Source organism: Eulemur rufifrons, chromosome 16 (assembly GCF_041146395.1).
Source record: "Eulemur rufifrons isolate Redbay chromosome 16, OSU_ERuf_1, whole genome shotgun sequence".
Lineage (NCBI taxonomy): Eukaryota > Metazoa > Chordata > Mammalia > Primates > Lemuridae > Eulemur > Eulemur rufifrons.
Genome location: NC_090998.1, coordinates 42,708,877 through 42,730,520, shown reverse-complemented (window position 1 = coordinate 42,730,520; position 21,644 = coordinate 42,708,877). Strand labels below are relative to the sequence as shown.

At 39.6% G+C, this 21,644-nt stretch overlaps 1 protein-coding gene across 1 annotated transcript in view; it reads right to left on the bottom strand.

The window, feature by feature from the left end:
• The window catches only part of NCKAP1L (NCK associated protein 1 like), a 44,096-nt gene extending 28,944 nt beyond the window's left edge, over positions 1–15,152 (bottom strand). The window contains exons 1-9 of the mRNA XM_069489546.1: positions 15,051–15,152; positions 13,846–13,956; positions 13,070–13,162; positions 6,555–6,611; positions 5,626–5,768; positions 4,392–4,482; positions 4,163–4,300; positions 3,468–3,516; positions 3,226–3,382 (exon numbers count right to left, since the gene is read on the bottom strand). Of these exons, the coding sequence (XP_069345647.1) occupies positions 3,226–3,382; positions 3,468–3,516; positions 4,163–4,300; positions 4,392–4,482; positions 5,626–5,768; positions 6,555–6,611; positions 13,070–13,162; positions 13,846–13,956; positions 15,051–15,152 (941 nt within the window). The remainder of the gene's footprint in view (positions 1–3,225; positions 3,383–3,467; positions 3,517–4,162; positions 4,301–4,391; positions 4,483–5,625; positions 5,769–6,554; positions 6,612–13,069; positions 13,163–13,845; positions 13,957–15,050) is intronic.
• Positions 15,153–21,644: the final 6,492 nt, after the last annotated feature.

The window sequence follows — 21,644 nt, the reverse complement described above, 5'->3', positions numbered from 1 at the left end:
CAGTAATCATTGGAAAATTTTTCAAAGCCACCTCCGGTAACTTCTGAAAATTATGATTCTTAGATTTACTCTCTCTTAACTCTGGCAATGTTTTTTTTTTAATGATACTACCCAGTTATTGAGAGTATAAAGAATCGGTATTAGGCCGGGCGCAGTGGCTCACGCCTGTAATCCTAGCACTCTGGGAGGCCGAGGCGGGTGGATCGCTCGAGGTCAGGAGTTCGAGACCAGCAAGAGCGAGACCCCATCTCTACTAAAAATAGAAAGAAATTAGCTGGCCAACTAAAATATATATAGAAAAAAAATTAGCCGGGCATGGTGGCGCATCCCTGTAGTCCCAGCTACTCGGGAGGCTGAGGCAGAAGGATTGCTTAAGCCCAGGAGTTTGAGGTTGCTGTGAGCTAGGCTGATGCCACTGCACTCACTCTAGTCCGGGCAACAAAGCAAGACTCTGTCTCAAAAAAAATAGAATCGGTATTCTCATAGACTGTTGATAATACAATCTGTTTGGAGGGCAATTTGATAAGAGCTATTAAAATTTAAAATGTGCATACCCTTTACCCTGCTTCTTAGAATTTATAGAAATAGTCACATAGCTTCACAAAGATATATGTCTAAGAACGTTCATTACAGCATTGTTTGTGATGATTTTAAAAAGTGGAAACAGTTCAAATATCTATCAATAGGGGTCTGGGTAAATAAATTATGTTATAACCACATAATGGAATATTATTCAATTGTTAAAAAGAATAAGTCTTTATGCACTCTTATTCAAAGATATCCAAAATATAGCAAGTAAAAAAAAAACAAACTTTAGAATATGGAGTGTAGATCCATTGCTTTTTAAATATTACTTATATAAGGTTGAAAATACATGTATACCTTTATATGTTTATATATGTATATATACACACAAGTATCTGAAGGATGTTCATCACACTGTTCAAGGAGGTGAGATTGTAGCCAACTTCCACTTTGTATTTTTTTTACATTTTTGGATGTTTTATTTGCAACTAGAAAAAATAATATAGGTATTTTGACCCTTTCCTTAATTCCACACCTCCTTCTCATTATGGCTCTCTCTATTCTTGCCTTTACATAAAACTTCTTGAAAGAATTATTTATTAAATTACTTATCCCTCATTTTCTTCTAAACCCACTGCAACCCAGCTTTCAACCTCACCATTCAACTGAAGTTGTTCACAAGAAGGGACCAAGACTTTACAGCCACATCCAATGAACATTTTTCAATCCTCATTTTATTTGATCTCTCAACATCATCTGACATAAATAACCAATCCTTTCTTCTTGGAATGCTTTCTTCCCTTGGCTTCCCTTTCCCCTTTTCTTCTCAATATCCCTCCCTGATTTCTCTGCCCCTGCATGGCCCCTAAATATCAATGTACACAGAGGTTTGTTCCGCCCTTTTCTCACGCCACATGTTCTCCTTGAGTAAACTCATCTACTTTCATAGCTTTGATTACCCGTTCACCAGTCTTCATCTGATTCCAGACATCATTCCTAAGTTCCAGGACCACAAAGTAAAAGGCCTAACACACATTCATCTATCTTCACTATCCTATATATACTTCAAATTCAACCTGTTCAAAACAGAATATACAATCTTTCTCCCACAAACTTATTTTTGGTCACATGTTCTGTTATCTATTTTTTTTAAGATGGGATCTCACTCTGTCACCCAAGCTGAAGAGCAGTGACTCTAATAGCTCACTGCAGCCCTGAATTAAGTTCAAGCAATTCTCCCGTCTCAGCCTCCTGAGTAGCTAGGATTACCGGAGCAAGCCACCAAAACTGGCTATTCTCTTGTCTTAAAGAATGCCAGATATCCACACCAGAAACCTTAACATCATCCTCAATTCCTCCTAATTTACTTAATTAATCCATGTCTCTACTTTTTCCCATATACTTTTTCTTCTTGCAGCCAGAGTGATCTTTTCTAAAATGCAAATATGATTATGTCACTCCTCTGTTTGAAATTATTCAAAAGCTCTTTATCCTTTTTAGGACAGATTCAAACTCCATGGCAGAGCATACAAGGTCCCAACTTACCTCTCCAAATTCATCTCTTGACATCCTCACCTTCGTAACCCAGCTGCCCATGCACTGAACTACATGAACTTCTTCGAACTTGCCATGTTCTCTCAATTCAAATATCTTGACAGTTTCTCTGCTTAGAATTATCTTTCTCTGCCTTAAGCAAGTCCCCTGACTTTCTACCCAACACAAACACACACACACACACACACACAGTTCATCTGTTTAGCTCTTCAGGTCTATCTGTCTACAGGTTTTTCCAGATCCTGCAAAGCCAGTTTAAGTGTCCATCTAAATGCTTCCATGGGCCAAGTGTGGTGGGTCACGCCTGTAATCCTAGCCCTCTGGGATAGTTTGACCAGCCTGAGCAAGAGCGAGACCCCATCTCTACTAAAAAAATAGAAAGAAATTAACCAGACAACTAAAAATATATAGAAAAAATTAGTCAGGCATGGTGGCGCATGCCTGTAGTCCCAGCTACTCAGGAGGCTGAGGCAGAAGGATTGCTTGAGCCCAGGAGTTTGAGGTTGCTGTGAGTTAGGCTGATACCACGGCACTCTAGCCCAGGCAACAGAGTGAGACTCTGTCTCTAAATAAATAAATAAAATAAATGCTTCCATGGTACTCTGTGTTTACACATCATAATCCCTTACTATATCACAAGTTTGTCTATTTCCCACCAGTTTGTAAACTCCTTGAGAGCAGAAACTCTTTTTTTATTTAACAAGCATATAGCACTTACAATGTACCAGGCACTTTTCTACATGCTTTACAAATAATAACTCTTTTATTCTTCATGACATCCCTAGGATGTAGTTCATAAGGAAGGTATTACTATCACCACATTTTATAGATGAGGAAATTGAGGCAATGGCATGGAGAAGTAACTTGCCCAAGGTCACACAACTAGGAAGTGGTAGAGCTTTGAATTCAAACCCGAGCAAACTGGTTTCAGAGTCCATGCTCTTAACCTCTATGTTATCTTATGAATTATTGTATCCCTAAAACCCAGTGACGCACCTAGCAAATAGTAGGTATTCAATAATGATTTCCTCAATAGTTAGAATGAACCCTTACTACCCATACTCTGACGCACTAATGGAGGCTTAAAAAGGACATTGGAAGGGGCTAAAAATCCCCAAAGATCAGCTTGGCTCTCATGTCTCTCACCCTTTGAAACTGCTAAACAGGTCCTCGGTGACCTTGTGCACCTGTAGCACATCCTCCCTGATGAGGGTGATGTACAGGGAGCCCTGCAGACACAGCTTCCATAGCTTCTGGCACTGGCTGTTGGAGTTGAGGCACCCATGACAAAGAAGAAACCCAACTGTGGATGGGTAGAACAGCACAGAGGCAGACTTTTAGAACTTGTTCTTCAGGTATCCATTCCCACCTACTGCCACTAAACTTACTTATGATCCAGCGCTCCATGACTTCCACAGACAGATATTCACAGGCCATCTGGCACAAGAGAGACAGAGATGGTCAAACAGTTATTTATCTTAGTCTTCCCCTAAAGGAAAAAAATCAAGCTAGAATCTGAGTATCAAAACCAACTTTTATTTGCCAGGCTGGATTAGGGAACTTTGATAAACCAATAGCTGGCAAACCTGCCAATAAGGAAGGTGAGGCACTGGAAGTGAAGTGAGGAATAAGGAATATAGTTGAGAAAGGGAAAGGAGCTTGGGCTAGAAGTTTAATATAACCTCTCTTCAACAGTTCAGATACTTTTAATAACAATAAAATGAGGAGAGCAAAACTAAAACATTCTCCCTCCTTTGGATTCTTTTACCACTTAAAGTATAAATCATTCATTTGGCACTTATCACTAATCTGGTACCATCAGTTGTATTTTTATGACGTGGCATAGCTTCCCTAAGAGACTATAAGTTCTTTGAGGGAAGGATTTTGGGCCCATAGTTGTCAAACAAAAACATTTATTAATTAATTGACGCCTAAGCTCAAATTCCTACTGGGCTGAATAGGTGCATACCTTAGAAGAGAGCAAAGGATTCTTAGGGCTGATATTTCCTGAAGGAAGCACCCTCAACAGAGATGGCCTTGGCAAAGAGAATGCCTCCACTAACAAAAGGAAAAGGGAACTCACGGTATCTGAATTGGCAGGGTTAATCATGGCTGGGGGGGTGCTGATGAGACTTAGAAGCTGGGCACTGCGCCACTGCTCAGCCCCCTGGTTCCTTCGGACAAAGAGGAAGTGCAAAGACAGGAGGGCTCCGCTCACAGCCTGCAGGGGAAAAGCAAATGAAACCTTAATGTCAATGATGAGGACAATGTACTTCTGCCTGAGAAATTCTCCACTCTCCCAGGGAATTTGCCTTTGTGTGAGGCCCAAACTCTTCTGTCAGCTTTTTCAGAGGGTGGTCATACTCCAAGACCATCTGACCCAGACGAGCAAAACTGGGGTCACTAGAAGAAAGCAAGCAGAAGAAAAAGGAGTTACAACCCTCCCTTAACCGTGACATAAATTCTTATGTTTGCATACAGAACAAAGATGTGTGCATAGACTGGCATTCCCCACCATCTCCAAAGATATACTTACTAAACTAGGAATTACATGTACAGAGACCCCACTCTAGGCTCAGGTGTACTAAACTGTGGCTAGACAGAACAATACAATTTTGGATAGGTCCATGAAAGTTTTTTCCTTATAAGCACCCAAAATTGAGTTGGACACATGATAGGTACTCAATAAAGTTGTGTCAGTTAGTTGGAAATCAAGTAATATGCCTGGACCCAAATCTGTGTACAACCCAAAATGGCACACAAATATTCAAAGCTAACAGATAAGGCCTGTGCCTAAGTATCCATGTAGACACATGGGAACACACATCGTGCATAGAATGATAGTCCACAACCCACTCTGATCCCTCTGATCTTCATTTTATTCAGCCCTTAAATACTTATATTTGTACTAATGGAGGGGGATGTAAATGCAGCTAATCCAGAATCCATTTGTATTTGGCTTCAAATGTATTATCATACATTACTTACCTCTAATGGCTTTATCTTACTAATATTATTCCTACCAATACTAAAAAGAATTTTCTTTGCCTTTTGTAATAACCTGAAAAGCAGAGTAGAATCCAGTCCAGGATTAAAAATTGATTAGAAATAGTGAAAACTGGATAATCTGCTAGCAGACATTCAAGAGTTAACTACAGTTGTCCCTCAGTATATGCAGGGGATTGGTTCCAGGACTCCTGTGTATACCAAAATCCATGCATACTCAAGTCCCACAGTCAGCCCTGAGGAACCCAGATATATGAAAAGTAGGCTCTCTGTATACTCAGGTTTAACATCCTGTGAACACTCTATTTTTGCTCCATGTTTGGTTGAAAAAATTCTGCATACAAGTGGATCTGCACGGTTCAAACCAGTGTTGTTCAAGGGTCAACTGTATATATAAAGGTGTACCTTGTTTTGCCTAGGTTATCATGTAGATTATAGGTTCTTATACGAGAACTCATGGCATCTATTTCCTTTGTATCCACCCCCTACCTCATAGAACCATCTATGAGACTGTTCATATAGTACCCTCCCTTAACTCACCCATGACCATGCACCATCTCATGGGCACAGTTGTACATGCCAATGAGTATCCGTCGATCCTCAATCCGTGACAGAAGTAAAATAACTGAGGTGTAAGTCACAATCAAGTCCAAGTAACTCCGAGTGAAGTCAAAGTTGAGATTCTGCAAGGAAAATACAAAGGAACTCAAGAACAGTGCGACCAATTAATTTGGATCTCCCTATTTCTCCAACCACTCCAGACAGTGCTAAATGATTCTGGATGGGTCTACTTAGAAGTAGGAACTGACAGGCCAAGTGTGGTGGCTTACATCTATAATCCCAGCAATTTGGGAGGCCAAGGCAGGAAGATCTCTTGAGGGTAGGAGTTCAGGACCAGCCTGGGCAACAGAGTAAGACCCCATCCCTACCAAAAATAAATAAATAAATAAGCCAGGTGTTGAGGCGCATGCCTGTAGTTCTCGCTACTTGAGAGGCTGAAGCAGGAGGATTCCTTGAGCCCAGAAGTTCAAGGTTACAGTGAGCTATGATTGAGTCACTGCTCTCCAGCCTGGGCAACAGAGCAAGACCCCATCTCAAAAAAAAGAAAAAAGAAAGAAAGAAAGAAAGAAAGAAAGAAAGAAAGGAAGAACTGACAGGAAAATTCAAAAGAAAGTTGGAACAAAAGTCAGAGGCTCTAAAAATAAGCTCAAGATGCAAGGAGACCAGGAAATAAGGGAGGTGGAAGAAGTGGAGTAAGATTTTTGTGTAAATTTTATATTAATTAAATCACATTGCTGATCTGTTTAACATGTAAATATATTTTATCTTTAGTACTTTTTACAAAACAATTATAATCCTAAGAAGGAACAAATGAAATAGTCATTCTTCCAGTCCCATCCCACCCCACACTGTCCCACCTTGCCCTTTTCTTTGTTTCTATGGTAGAAGAGAATTGCAAAGGATCTTACGATATCGAAATGGCACTGGCAGGCGTCAATGGTGTTGAGAAGTTCATAAACGTGATCCTGGGGGTGGAATTGAAGATGTGAATTAATAAAGAATAAAGAGAAGGTGACATGTACTACCAGAATTTGAGGTTCTAGGCCAGGCGCGGTGGCTCACGCCTGTAATCCTAGCACTCTGGGAGGCCGAGGCAGGTGGATCATTTGAGCTCAAGAGTTCAAGACCAGCCTGAGCAAGAGCGAGACCCTGTCTCTACTAAAAATAGAAAGAAATGAGCTGGGCAACTAAAAATATATAGAAAAAATGAGCTGGGCATGGTGGCGCATGCCTGTAGTCCCAGCTACTCGGGAGGCTGAGGCAGAAGGATTGCTTGAGCCCAGGAGTTTGAGGTTGCTGTGAGCTAGGCTGACGCCACGGCACTCTAGCCCAGGCAACAGAGTGAGACTCTGTCTCAAAAAGAAAAAAAGAATTTGAGGTTCTAGAAAGCCACCAAACAACAGAAGACAGGCATTCTTGAAAAGAGGAAGTTCCTCCTCAGTAAGCCATCACTAAGACCTCAGGCTACACTGCCAAATGCCCATGTTTCTATAGGCACAAGTCTCTACCATTTTATACACACCGTCCCTGATCTTATCATCCCTGTGTACCATTCCTCCACATAAAAAAGTTTTCAAAACACAGATCACCTAATAGGCAGTTTCAAAAGTGCCAAAAAGCAAACCCATTTTTGACAAACTCCAAAGTAAATCTGTTCTTGGATTCCATCTCCTGTTCTCAGGAGTAAATCATTAACAAATGGGAATACTATCCAACTTGCCATGCGTTTCTATTTACTGACCACTCACTATATGTTAAGTACTTACTAGGTAATTTGCATGTACTTCATTTAACTCTCATTCTCTTGTGATAGGAATTCTTTTTCTTTTTCATACATAATTTTGCCTAAATAAATGTGCAATTTTATTGTGGGCACTTCCCTTCCCCCCACCCCACATCAGCACCCACCCTCCATCCTGCCCCACCCCCAGGTAAACCAGTTTAACAGCCTAATATGTCTTTTCTTATTTTTCTCCCTATTTATATAATTCCATTAGATAGAAAAGAAGAAAAAGAAATAGATAGAGAGACAGGTTTTTCTGGTCATCATTTGTGTTAAAAAATTAAGATAGTATTACACCCTTCCTGTCATTTTGCTTTTCTCATTGAACCTTACTTGCTGAAAGTCCTCAAAGTCATCTGGTAGAGCACTAATGAACTCTTTTTGATAGTTGCATAGTAGCCTATGGTATACTACAATTCATTCAGACTTTCTCCCACCGATTCATTTTGTTCCCAATTCCTGGTCTTTTTGCAAATTGTTACTTTTGTTTCTATAAAAGTAAAATGGCTGGATCAAAGAGTATATTTTGTATATTTTTATTTTTAAAATATGTTGCCAAAAGATTTGAAAAGGGCCGGGCGTGGTGGCTCACGCCTGTAATCCTAGCACTCTGGGAGGCCAAGGCGGGTGGATCACTCAAGGTCAGGAGTTCGAGACCAGCCTGAGCAAGAGCGAGACCCCGTCTCTACTAAAAATAGAAAGAAATTATCTGGCCAACTAAAATATATATATAGAAAAAATTAGCCGGGCATGGTGGCACATGCCTGTAGTCCCAGCTACTCGGGAGGCTGAGGCAGTAGGATCGCTTGAGCCCAGGAGTTTGAGGTTGCTGTGAGCTAGGCTGACGCCACGGCACTCGCTCTAGCCCAGGCAACAGAGTGAGACTTTGTTTCAAAAAAAAAAAAAAAAAAAGATTTGAAAAGGCACTTCACAAAACAAATATACAAATGCCAAATAAGCACACAAAAAGATTCTCGATGTTAGTCAGCAGGGAAATGCAAATTAAAACGACAATAAGATACCACTATATATTCACAAGAATGGCTAAAATTTAAGTCTGAAAATAGCAAGTGCTGACAAGAATGTGGAGCAACTGGAACTCTCATATATTACTGGTGGGAGGATAAAGTGAAACAACTTTGAAAAAAGTTTGGAAAAAGAAACAAAGAAAAAAAGTTTGGCAGTTTCTTATAAAATTAAACATGCTCTCACCACAAGATTCAGGAATTCAACTTTAGATTATTTACCCAAATGAAATGAAAAATATGTCCCCACAAAGATTTGTGCTTGAATGTTTATAGCAACTTACGCATTAATGGCCAAAATCGAAAAACAATCCAAATGTCCATCAACAGGTAAATGAATAAACAAATTGTACCCATACAATGATAAAGTTCTCATCAAAAATGGGAACTGAATCACAGATACATGTAACAATATAAATAAATCTCAAAAACATCATGCTGAGTGAAAGAAGCCAGACACAAAAGAATACACGCTGTATAGATTCCATTTACTTGAACATTTAGAAAAGAAAAATCTATTCTAAAAGGCAGATCAGTGGTTGCCTGAGGCTAGGAATGAAGGGTAGGGATTGACTGAAGGGCAAAAAGACACAGGGAACTTTTGGAGTGATGGAAATTTCCTACACTTTGATTGTGGTGGTGGGTACACAGACATATATATTTGTCCAAACATGTTAAAATGTGTAGGAAAATTTTTTCCAATTTATCTTCCCAAAAAGGCTGTGTCTAAATTAATAGATAGGGAAACCAAGGCTAAGAGCAGTTAAAAAACTTGCCCAAAATCATAAAGCTAGTCAGGAATGGTACCAGAATTTGAACCCAGAGCCATGATCTTCCCTTTATGCTACATGACCTCTAGACCTCTGTCTAGCTCTGTGCTGCCTCATTTGCTAGTAATGCCTTTCTATAACTCCAGCCGGAAACACAATTTCCACGGGATATAGCTAAAGTTCACTTTCAGCCACTCACGCAACCAATGTCACCATATAGGTCTTATTCTCTAAAGACAAGAGTCAGAAGAGAACAGAAGGGAACAGAATTAACATTTGTTGGCCTATTACTTTACTATTAATATATGCTAAACACTAAGCTAGGTGTTTTCCCTGCATTATCTCATTTAATTCTCACAAACACTCCATACAGTAAAGTTTATTTCTCCATTTTATAGATAACAAAACTGGGATTCAAACAGTTCTTTGTCTGAAGCTGTACAGCTTATAAGTGGTAAAGCTGAAATGTGAAACCAAGTTTGTCTAATTCAGTGCCTACCTATTTTGCAATGCACCCCACTTCAATGTCCTTATTTCCCCTCCTGCCCTAAACACGGCATACCAAACACCTTAGGCTCGGGACTTTACAACTGCAGCAACCAGCAGGTATTCTAAAATCCCCTTTGGACTCCAACTTTTTCCAGTAAGAGGCTTTTTTATATGCTTCCAGCATTCTTTCCACTGCCTCCACCAGTGCCTGTCCTCTTCCTAGCCACCACTCTAAATTCCAAGATTAATACCTTTGACCTGACATTCCCTCAGATCTTACAGTCCCTCATGTCCCCACTTCTCTCTTCATTGTGTGATCTAATGAATGTCCTGGATTACCTTCCCTGGGGTAGGCACAGGGCACCTAATGCAGGGCCCGTACTCTTGTACCACCTGAAAAAATATTATAATATCAGCTCTTGGATTGCTCAGAGGGCTAAACTTTGTATTATTTCTGGAATACATAAATAATACATGTTTATTGTAGAAAAATTAGAAAATACAGATAAGTTTAACTTTAATTAGTTTTTGAAACCACTAATAATCCCACCCATCAGAAATTCTAATCTTTAAATGCACATTTAGCTATGTAAATATCCATTTTAGGGGCATCTTATATCTTAAACTGTATTGTAATTTGCTTTTACATTAAACATATATGAAAAATATTTTTCCATGGCAATTAATATAAATAATATGTTATCATCTTTAACAGCTGCAGAATATTCATTTATGCACACATATTCTGAACTTTCAACCAAACATTTATTTAGTGGATATATCATTATCAAGTTGTAACTGTCAAAATAATGCAACAGAATACATTCTTGCACAGATATCTTTGCACTTCTATCTGATTGTTTCCTTAAGACAAATTTTTAGAAATAGAATTACTACATTAATTTTTAAGACTTTAGAAACACATTATCAATTTGTTTTTCAAAAACATTGTGTTAAATAATTTTTAATTTTTGTGTTTACAAAAATAGTATGTGCTCATTGTTTAAAATTTAAATAAAATATCACCCATGTAGTATTGCTACTAAAAACTGTTAACAATAAAACAAATCCAAATTGAAGGATATTCTAAAAAGCAACTAGCCTGGACTCTTCAAAAAGTCAGTGCCATGAAAGATAAAGGCTAGGAATTGTTATTAATTAGATTAAGGACTAAGGAGACAAAAGTAAATCCAATGTGTGATTCTTGAGACAACTGGAGAAATATGAATATAAGCTATGTATTACCCAATAATATTATAGCAATGTTATATTTCCTGAGTATGATAATTGTATCAGGGTTGGGTAAGAAAATATTCTTGTTCTTAGCAGATGTATGCTTAAATATTTTCGGAAGGAAATGTCATGATGTCTGCAACTAATTCAAATGGTTCAGAAAAAAAAGCCGGGATAAGTAAATGTGGCAAAATACTGACAATTAGGAGATTCAGGAGAATTGCAAAATGATATTCATTGTACTAATCTTGGAATTTTTCAGGTTTATAATAAAATATCAGGAAAAATACTTGAAATTTTTAAACTTTAATAATGCAAAGATGCATAGCTTATACAAGTTGACCATCTCTAATCCAAAATGCTCCAAAATCTGAAACTTTTTGAGTGCCCATATGACACTCAAAGGATGTGCTCATTGGAGCATTTCAGATTTAGAATTTTTGAATGAGGGATATGCAGCCATATAACGCAAATATTCCAAAATCCAAAAACACACAAAATCTAAAACACTTCTGGTCCCAAGCATTTTGGATAAGGAATATTCAATCTGTATGGAGAATTCCTAAAATTAAACAACAAAAAGCAACCCAATTTCAAATTAGGCAAAGGGTGTGAAATACACATTTCTATAAAGAAGATAGACAAATGGCCAATAAGAATTTGAGAAAAAAGCTCAACATCACTAATCATTAGCAAAATGCAAATCAAAATTACAATGAGATAACACCTCACACCCATTAGGATGGCTACTATCAAAAAAAAAAAAACAGAAAATAACAATTGTTGGTAAGGATGTGGAGGAAGTATAGCCCCTGGGCATTGTTGATGGGAACACAAAATGGTACTGTATGGAAAACAGTATGGCAGTTCCTCAAAAAGTTAAAAATAGAATTATATGATCCAGCAATTCCACTTCTGGGTGTATACCCAAAAGAACTGAGAGTAGGGTCCTAAAAAGATATTTATATACTCATGTTCATAGCAGCATCATTCACAATAGCTAAAATGTAAAAGCAACCCAAATGTCCATCAACATATGAAATGGATAAGCAAAATGTTAGTATATCCATACAATGAAATATTATTCAGCCTTAAAAAGGAAAGAAATTCTGCAATATGATACAACATGGATGAACCTTGAAAACATTATGCTAAGTGAAATAAGCTATTCATAAAAAGACAAATACTTATTATTCTACTTACATGAGGTACTTAGAATAGTCAAAATCATAGAAACAGAAAGAAGAATGGTGTTTGCCAGGGGCTGGAGGGAGGGGTAAATTGTAGTTATTGTTTAAAGGGTAGTTTCAGTTTTACAAGATGAAAAGATGGTTGCACATTATGAATTTATTTAGTACCACTGAACTGTACACTTAAAAATGGTTAAGATAAGTTTTATGCTTTGTGTATTTTAGCACAATTTTTAAAATTGGGGGTCCAGGCACAGTGGCTCATGCCTGTAATCCTAGCACTCTGGGAGGCCGATGCAGGAGGATCGCTTGAGCTCAGGAGTTCGAGACCAGCCTGAGCAAGAGCGAGACCCTGTCTCTACTAAAAATAGAAAGAAATTAGCTGGACAACTAAAAATATATAGAAAAAAATTAGCCGGGCATGGTGGTGCATGCCTGTAGTCCCAGCTACTCGGGAGACTGAGGCAGGAAGATTGCTTGAGCCCAGGAGTTTGAGGTTGCTGTGAGCTAGGCTGATGCCATGGCACTCTAGCCTGGGCAACAGAGTGAGACTCTGTCTCAAAAAAAATAAATAAATAAATAAATAAAATAAAATTGGGAGAAAAAGTATAGCTTAGTAAATTGAAGCCAATCATAATCCATCCCCAAATATAGTTAATAGTTTAATGTATAATATTCTAAACATTTCTTACATATATACTAACACTATGTATATACAAGCTTATATGGCTTTTAAAACAAAAATATGATGTGCCTTATACTATTCTGCAATTTGCTTTCATTTAACAACACAACTTAGATATCTTTCCATATCAGTACATCTCATTTTTTTCAAGAATCTATATTAAGCATCACATATGAACATCTACTAAAGAAAGAATAGACTCTGGAAGACCATGCCTACGTTAGGGACCTAGGATAGGGAGAGCTCACCCGAAATTCCATGACATCCACAAATGACTGGTAGTAGTTAGTGAGGAATCTAATTATTTCAGTTTTTTCACGATGTACTGGTCCTAAATGTTGCTGAAAGAAACACAAGGCAAAATTAAAAATGCAAAATAAAAGACAATGGATTAAAGTAATTCAAAAAGAACAGAGGTTATACCTAAAATATTTTTAAAGAGGGTTGAAATACACTGACAGAGGAAGCTGGAAACTGTCCTATGCTCTGCAGGTCTTTAAACAGAAGAGATTCTCTGTATAGGCTGGATGGTTGCGTGAGAGGAAATTTCAGAGGCCCTTTCAGCCGAAGAGGTTTACTATTTATATCAAAGTCAAAAGAACCAGAATGAGAAGATGCTATAGGTAAGATGGGTGAGAAATCTAGGGCTAACATTTAATAAGGAAGAAATGGTATCCCAATAGATGCACAATTCTAAGACAAGTAGCAAGGAAACACTGACTGTGAAACAGGAACAACAATAAAATAAATGCACCCTGCCGGGGTGAGAGAGCCGACTTCCTGTACAATGTGTTCTCATGAATCTTACAATGGAGAAATGGGCGATGCTTTGCTCCAGTTTACCCTGGAAGAATCCCATCTTATCTCAAAATTCTCAAGACCTAAAGCCCTACAACAACCTGAAGCCCTGTGGTTGCTCCATCCCCTGCCAAGTTTGAAGAGAGGCAGTCAAAAAAAAAGAATCCCAGCCATCCCAGCAGAGAGTTATTTCAGAGACAGGCGAGGAGGAAGATGGAGTTCTTACCGTGCTGTTTCGGACATCTATGTTGGGAAATTTCTTGTTGATGTACTTCAAAGATGACTCCATGGACTTTTCCAGTAAGAAAGGTGGCTTGGATTTGGGGTCTGCACAAGTCTGCACAGATAAATGACATTATATTTCAACCGTTCCTCCAGCCCCTCAGAAACATACCTCTTCCCTGCATCATTCAACCTCGAAGCTCTCTTAGAAAAGGCAATCTGGGAATTAGTTATAAAAGCATGAGAGTTGGTCAGGAACAAATTCCAGGACATTGAGCCACCTATCGAAGAGCTAAATAACAACCTGGGCATTTTGTCTTGCTGGGTAAAGCTTAATGTCTGCTTGGCACCAGCACAAAGAGGAAGCTGTTTCCCCGCCCCCCAACTGCAGCCAGAAGGAGTGAGAAAAGCAACTGCTCGGGAGTTAGACTTTGTGCAAGACTCAGTGTCACAATTTGGTCCATTACATAAGTATCTTATCCCAAAGGGCATTTATAGGATTCATGGAGACAGAGAAACCATATTCTTGGTGATTTATTTTATTACAAAATGCACAAAGTTCCCTGTCCCCAAGTCCCCTACTTTCTCTTCCAGGAAAACACCGTCTTTACCTCTTTACTTCCTATGGCTTGCCAGCCCCTAGCCCACCTCTCGCCACCAGCTTCTCCCAACTGCACAGCTCCTCTTCTGAACACACAGATACACACAATCACAGCATAAATTGGCCCAGACTAGGTCCCTCAGAAGACAGCTACCCTTTTAATCTAAATATCTATCCTTTTTTTTTTTCCTTTTAGAGAAGTACTTCTGTGGAAAAGTTTTTGCCAGAGACCCAACTTCAGATCTCTTCAGAGTATGGGAGATCAGCAATAAATAATAAAACCCAGAATTCTAGACACCAGAGCTTTATCCAAATCACTCAGAACACAATTATTCCCCCGACATTCCTACCCCTGCCCCAGCCCCAGTGGAAAGCAGATGCTCTCATCGGGGTGAGAACCATATCTAGAAAGGGGAAGCCCTGAAAAGGAGCTCCCCTTCTGCCTTCCGGAACCGGCTGGCCTATATAATCGCAATGATTGAAGGCCTGTTAAAGCAGTGGAAAAGAGGATGGGGTCCAACTGCTGGACCTATCCGCTTCAGGGTTCCCTACCCGCCTCAGCTGGTGTGCTAGAATAACTAACGCTGGTTCCCGTTGCTCATGCTTACCTTCTTGATGTTATACATCCGGATGAGAACCCCCTGACCTCGATCATTCAGAATAGTGAGCTTCTCTGCAAATTTATGCTGGTAGGCAGATGTCAAAGACATGATGGCCACTGAGAGAGAGGAGCATCCAGACAGCAATGCCTGATCTCCCCAAACACTTTCAGCTTGGGTGGTGACACCCTCTGGGTGGAGGGACTCAGCCTGGTTGGTGCGCTGGTCTTCCGTTGCCTCTGCCATTGGCTTATGGGTGAAATCAGTCATTATGGTTCACAAGCCCTCAGAGCCTTCTTGCACTTCCTCTTGCACACTCAGCAGAGGAGACTTCCTCTTTCTGGCTGTATGACACTTTTAGTATGGCTGTGATGTGGGTGGAGGCTGGGGAGAGGGATAAGCTTTCAAGGCTCTTCACAGACTGGCACTGACCGTTTTGGTCTCATGCCTCCACAAGTGTCCTACACAAAGCTCTATGCCAGACAAACAAGGATCTACCCCCCACCCCCATACACCTCTGTACTTTCCCTCTTTTTATCCCCCCATCAAGAATGTCTACATTATTCTCTACCGAACCTTAGACCTCATCATCTTTTAGGAGGACCCAGATCAAATCCCATCTCTTCCTAACTACCCCATCCAATGTCAAGTATTGCACTACACTGAATATTGTCAAATATATTCTTTTATTCCTTGTTATATTAAATGTATGTCTTATCTCTCCCAACTACATCATTTGCTCCTTAATGAGAGGAAGTATATCTAATTCTTCTTTATAGCCCTCACAATGCTCTAGCACAGTGATTCTTGAAGTGTGATCCAGCAGCATCAGCATCACCTGGAAGCTTGTTAGAGATGCAAATTCTCAGGACCCACCCCAGACCACTGAATCCAAAACCCTGAGATGGGTCCCAGCAGTCTGTGGTTAAACAAGCTCTCTTCGTGATTCCAATGTACACTCGAGTTTGAGAACCACTACTCTAGTACAATGGTATTTAGAGGTGCTTAAGAAACCGAGATCAATCCCTGTCCTGAGATTCAGGATTGGAAGGGAGGTCTGTAGTGGGGCCTAGAAGTCTGCATTTATAAGGTTTTGATGCAAATGTCCAGGGGACACATGCTGAGAAACACTGATCTAGAACAACACCTCTTAGACACAGTAGCTACTCAGTAAATATGCTGGTTTATTTGTTGAATTAAAACCAAAATAGGAAATAGGCCCGCCTGAAGAATGAAATTAATTGATTAATAAGAGGAAATTAATTATAGCTCTTAAATCTTAGAGGACTGAATGAATTTTAGCACTAAAATATGCTTGCCATTCCAACCAGGCCTTGATCCCCTAACTCAGGAAAATTTTCACTGATTTCAAGTTTCTTTCAAGGCACAAAGCAAAAAGTCCTAGGCAAAATTCTAAATCAGAAAGAGTTATCTTCATTTCCACCTCCTTTCCAATGCCTTTCCTCCGGTTTTCAGTCATTCCCATTTTCCATATCCAGAGCTCTCATGGTCCTAATAAATCCTATAGAAGTGAGGGGAGAGAGGCAGGGCTGCTCAGCTTCATTATTTAAGGAACTTAACACGTTTGATCCCAAGACAATGTATTTTTTTTTTATAAAAGAAACAGCTAGATGGCAACACTTAACACATGAAATTTCAAACATCTCTGAGAGACTTTGCATTTTTGGAAAATAGAATCTGCCTTCCATTTTATTTACTGGACTGTGTCCCTAGAAAGCTGTGGGCCTGAAATAATGTGATGTTGGCCCTAAAGATTTGGGTGTTTCTTTTGGGGTTTTTTTTTTTTTTTGGTTTTTTTTGTTTGTTTGTTTGTTTGTTTTTGAGATGGGTCTCGCTCTGTCACCCAGGCTGGAGTGCAGTGGCATCATCATAGTTCACTGCAACCTCAAACTCCTGGGCTCAAGCGATCCTCCTGCCTCAACCTTCTGTAGCTGGGACTACAGTGCACGCCACTACAACTGGCTAATTTTTCTATGTTTTGTAGAGACAGGAGTCTCACTTTGTTGCTCAGGCTGGTCTTGAACTCCTGGCCTCAAGCGATCCTCCCACCTCGGCCTCTCAGAGTGCTAGGATTATAGACATGGGCCACCATGCCAGACCAGCCCTAAAGATTTGAATCACCTGCTGTTATCAAAGAAACCCAAGTTCTAGCAAAGAGATCGGTGGGATTTCTAATGTTCTTTTGCCTTGATGGGGGGAGAATTTAGAGCAGGCCGTAAGAGGCCAACATTTAGGAAGCTGAGCAGCAGCATAGTACCAGCCTTCTTAGGGTTGGTATAGTTCTATTGGCTCTTTTTCACTTTCATTTCTTACCCTTATCCTGAAAATTTTGTTGAAGACCCTCCGTACCAAGCCAGTATTGTTTTCTGCCGTCCCTTAATATGTATTCCCCAACATGGTAGGGACCAACTTCTCAGCCTACTGTGAATGTGCAACATTCATTTCTGCCTCTCTGACTTCACTTGTGTATGCTTTCCCTCCCACTGACCCAAATCCCATTCAATCTTCAGGATCTAGCTCAATAGTCCCAAGTCCAGCCCTTGCTGAACTCCTATAGCACTTGGTCTACCACATACTTTACATCCAAGTTGTGTTCCACCTTTAATTGCCCACCTCATATTATACTGTCTTCCCAGATGAACCAAAAGATTGCTAGAGCCTGGAAACACTATTCTCCTGTACTTGGTATGTGGGAAAAGCCTATGCTTTGGTATGGGACAGAATTAGGCTCCCATGTAGTTGAGTACAGTAGGCTGAGCCTTATGACTTAGTTACTAAGAGCCCAGGTTCTAGGGCCAGATATCTTGAGTTCGAATCTCAACTCTTTCACTTACCAGCTCTAACCCAGTTTCCCTGTCTTTAAAATGATGGTGATATTGGTAATAATTCCTACATGGAGCTATTGTATTTAAAAAGTGATAACATAATTGTTTACTGTGTACCAGGTACTTTAAATGCTTTAATTGTATTACCTCAAATAATATTAATCATGCTACTCAAATACTAGCTTTGTAACTTTAGGCTATCTATTACCACTAAGTGGGTTTCCTAATCTATAAAATGGTAGTAATCCCTCATACAACTGCGGAAATGATTAAATGATACGGCATATGTAAACATTTGGCTCAAGACCTGGTACTGTGGATTAGGAATGCCAATAATAAAGTAAAATTTTTGAATATGTAGTGAGCTTGTTATATCACTTTCTGTGGAATTCTGTTTGGCACCCATAAAGAAAAAAGTCAGTTTAAAAATGGGGGCCGGGCACAGTGGCTCACACCTGTAATCCTAGCACTCTGGGAGGCCAATGCAGGAGGATCGCTTGAGCTCAGGAGTTCAAGACCAGCCTGAGCAAGCGCGAGACCCTGTCTCTACTAAAAATAGAAGGAAATTATATGGACAACTAAAAATATATATAGAAAAAATTAGCCGGGCATGGTGGTGCATGCCTGTAGTCCCAGCTACTCGGGAGGCTGAGGCAGGAGGATCACTTGAGCCCAGGAGTTTGAGGTTGCTTTGAGACAGGCTGACACCACGGCACTCTAGCCCAGGTATCAGAGTGAGATTCTGTCAAAAAAAAAAAAAAAAAAAGAGACTAGTCATGCCAACTGGTAGTCTTAAAGGAGCAGCAGCTCCTCCTATAAACTGGAGGAGCCCTTCTAAAGGTATTTTATCCCCAAAGCAGGGCCTCACAACCCTGGCTGCAAATCAGAATCCCCTGTGGAACTCTTTTAAAGCCACAGTTAGCCAGACTCCATTCTTGAAGATTCTGATCCAATAGTTCTAGAGTGGGACCAAAGGATCTGTCACTTCTGTCACTTTAAAACTACTCAATGATTCTCATACACAACCAGGATTGAGAACCACTTCTCCAAGACTTAACTGTGACATCAGAAACCTCCAAACGTCTGAGAAATCACAGAACATATGATGGGAGGAAAGAAATTGAGTAGTTTGAACAGAAAGTTGATTCACATCACTTACCTGAAGTATTGTGCTTTCTCTCTCCTCAAACTTCAGCGATTGGCCTCGTTTTGCCTTGCCCAAGGAGTGTTTTCCTCTTCAGTGACACTTCCTTTCAGATTCTTGAGAGACACTGCTTCAAGAATAAGGTAGGTCTCAAGATCCTTTAGACAGTTATCAAGGTTGGAATACTCCTGTTAAGTCTAACATGTATCAAACCAAATGGCCTCCACTATAGTCTTCACCTCCCCACATGGGATATTCAACTATTAATAATTAGGTGAATGACCCAACATCGCCAATTCTCGCTGCCTATTCTGAAGCAGTTTTCATTTATTAAGATCAGCCTTGTCAGTCTGGTCAAACTTCATACTTTTCTAGGCCGCTGGCTAAAATAAGGGTTTGGGGTTGTCTGAAGGTTACATTTGGGTAATTAAAGCTCTTTTTCCATTATCTTTAAGAATCTAAAGATAACTATATACAATATTGAATTATATCACAGTCTTTGTTTTCCAGACAGAAAATTCACTTTAAAATAAATGTTCTTGGTTCTAATGTAATTATTAATATTCAGTGAAAGCTTTAAAGAGCCATGCTAGCTTATATTCCTTAAATGTACCTGAGTCTCAATCCCTGGCTTTAATCATCAAGATGCCCTTAGGAAAATCTGACATTTAACAGTCTAGCTCTGTGCCCTTTGTCTATGCCCTAGGCATGATGCAAAACAGAATTTAAATGGGCTATTCTAAGGCACTTTTCTATCCCTCCTGCTTATGTCAGTCTGCCTTGATCTTATTTTCCCCTCTGTCAAGCTATACTGTCCCTACTTTGCAGAAATCTCAGATGTAGCTGTTGCCTAGAAACTTGGGAGTCCTTAAAATGAATGTCTGCTAGGACAGCTAAAGACAGCTAGCCACAGAAGAAAGTAGGCCTTCTATTGGCAGTAAAATGCAGCAGATTTAAGATGATATATTCTTAGATCACTTTTAGGAATCTTCATATGTTAATTCCTACAACTTTAGAAATTTCAGACTGACATTCTCAGGTAATTATAAAGAAGGCCAAGCAGAACACAGTAGCAGGCACCTGTAGTCCCAGCTACTCACGGGGCTAAGGCAGGAGGATCACTTGAGCCCAGGAGTTTGAGGCTATAGTGAACTATAATTGCACCTGTGAACAGTCACTGCACTCTAGTCTGGGCAACAGAACAAGACCGTCACTAAAAAAAAAAAATAATAATAATTATAAAGTAGCCTGAACTTGAACATTATACTGTTCATTTTTCTGATTCCCTTTTCCCAAAAGTGACTATGCTGAACTATCCGACAATTAGTATCCTTCCCTGGCAAAGAGCTTAATTTGGGTAAGTTAGAGAAAGGATGGAAGGGAGCAAAGCTGAACAGTAAAGGAACCAGCTGCCCCAGCCTTGCTTTCTCCAGCACTCAAGCTTACAGTATTAAACTCCATCTTACCCCAGGACTGTGAGTTTTCCAAGGATCCCTGCCTGTTTAACTCTCTATTTGATGAGCCAAACATTCTATTTAAAACAACCTATAAGACTAAAAATATGTATGATGTTAATTTTTCATCTTCCAAGTCATGGAAACAGTGAATTTCCCCTATTGTCTAACTGGCTAGGTGATTGCTTTAGTTATACAAAACTTTCATAGGCAGGACTTTAGATACCCTTATCTTTCACATCACTTTTCTTTTGACATCAGAAAATAATTCTGCGTCAAGACTACCTGATCTTAAATGTCAATCTTTTCTTTGCCAATCTGTGGTTCCTGCCATTTAGACCTCATGGAGCCAGAAGCCTCAGAAGTATGTCCTTATGACCCAAACCACAGGATGCCAGCCAGCAGGTTACAATACCACCTGGCAACATGCAGAAAGGTAAGTTTTCCTGGTAAGAACTGTAAATCAGTAGAGGGAAAAAATAAGCTCAGACTATAAAGTGTTTAAAAAAAAAAAAAAAGCTGTGACTGTATGTAGCACCTGGCAGTTCTTAATGTTGGAACATAGCATCTCTTCAGTATTTCCAGAAAGGAGTGGAGGGTGGAATACAGGCAAAACCTAACAAGAACTTTCTAGCAAAATCCAAAGATAGCTAAAAAGATGGTTAACTGCACATATAATGCTTGTCATGTGGCCCCTTAACAAACAAGAGAAAGAAAAAACAAAAGGAAGTTTCTACTCTACTTCTTTAACTTCTAGTCTGCTTTATTTCAGAGCCATTTAATCTTCCAAATGTTATTTCTCCAAGTTTGGAACCAAATGAAAAACTTCCTAAGGCTGCCAACCAGATTCCTGACCCTGATGTCTGGAACATAGGTGAGCAAGGGTGAAACAGTTAACATAGTCATGAATTGAGGCCTGGACCCTAAGCCCTGTAGCTAATAAGTACTACAGCCCTGAGGAATTAAGTCTTAAAACTCTTACCCCAAAACCTTTCACCAGAACAATCAAAATAGTAAATCTAGGAATACCACCTGTCTCTGGAGCAGCAGCCCAGCAAAAATGAGTTTAACTAAAATCTAAATTCATTTATAACAGTTAAAAGATGATTCTTATGGTACCAATATCTGGTCACGTTCCTAAACATAGAAATTGTTACTG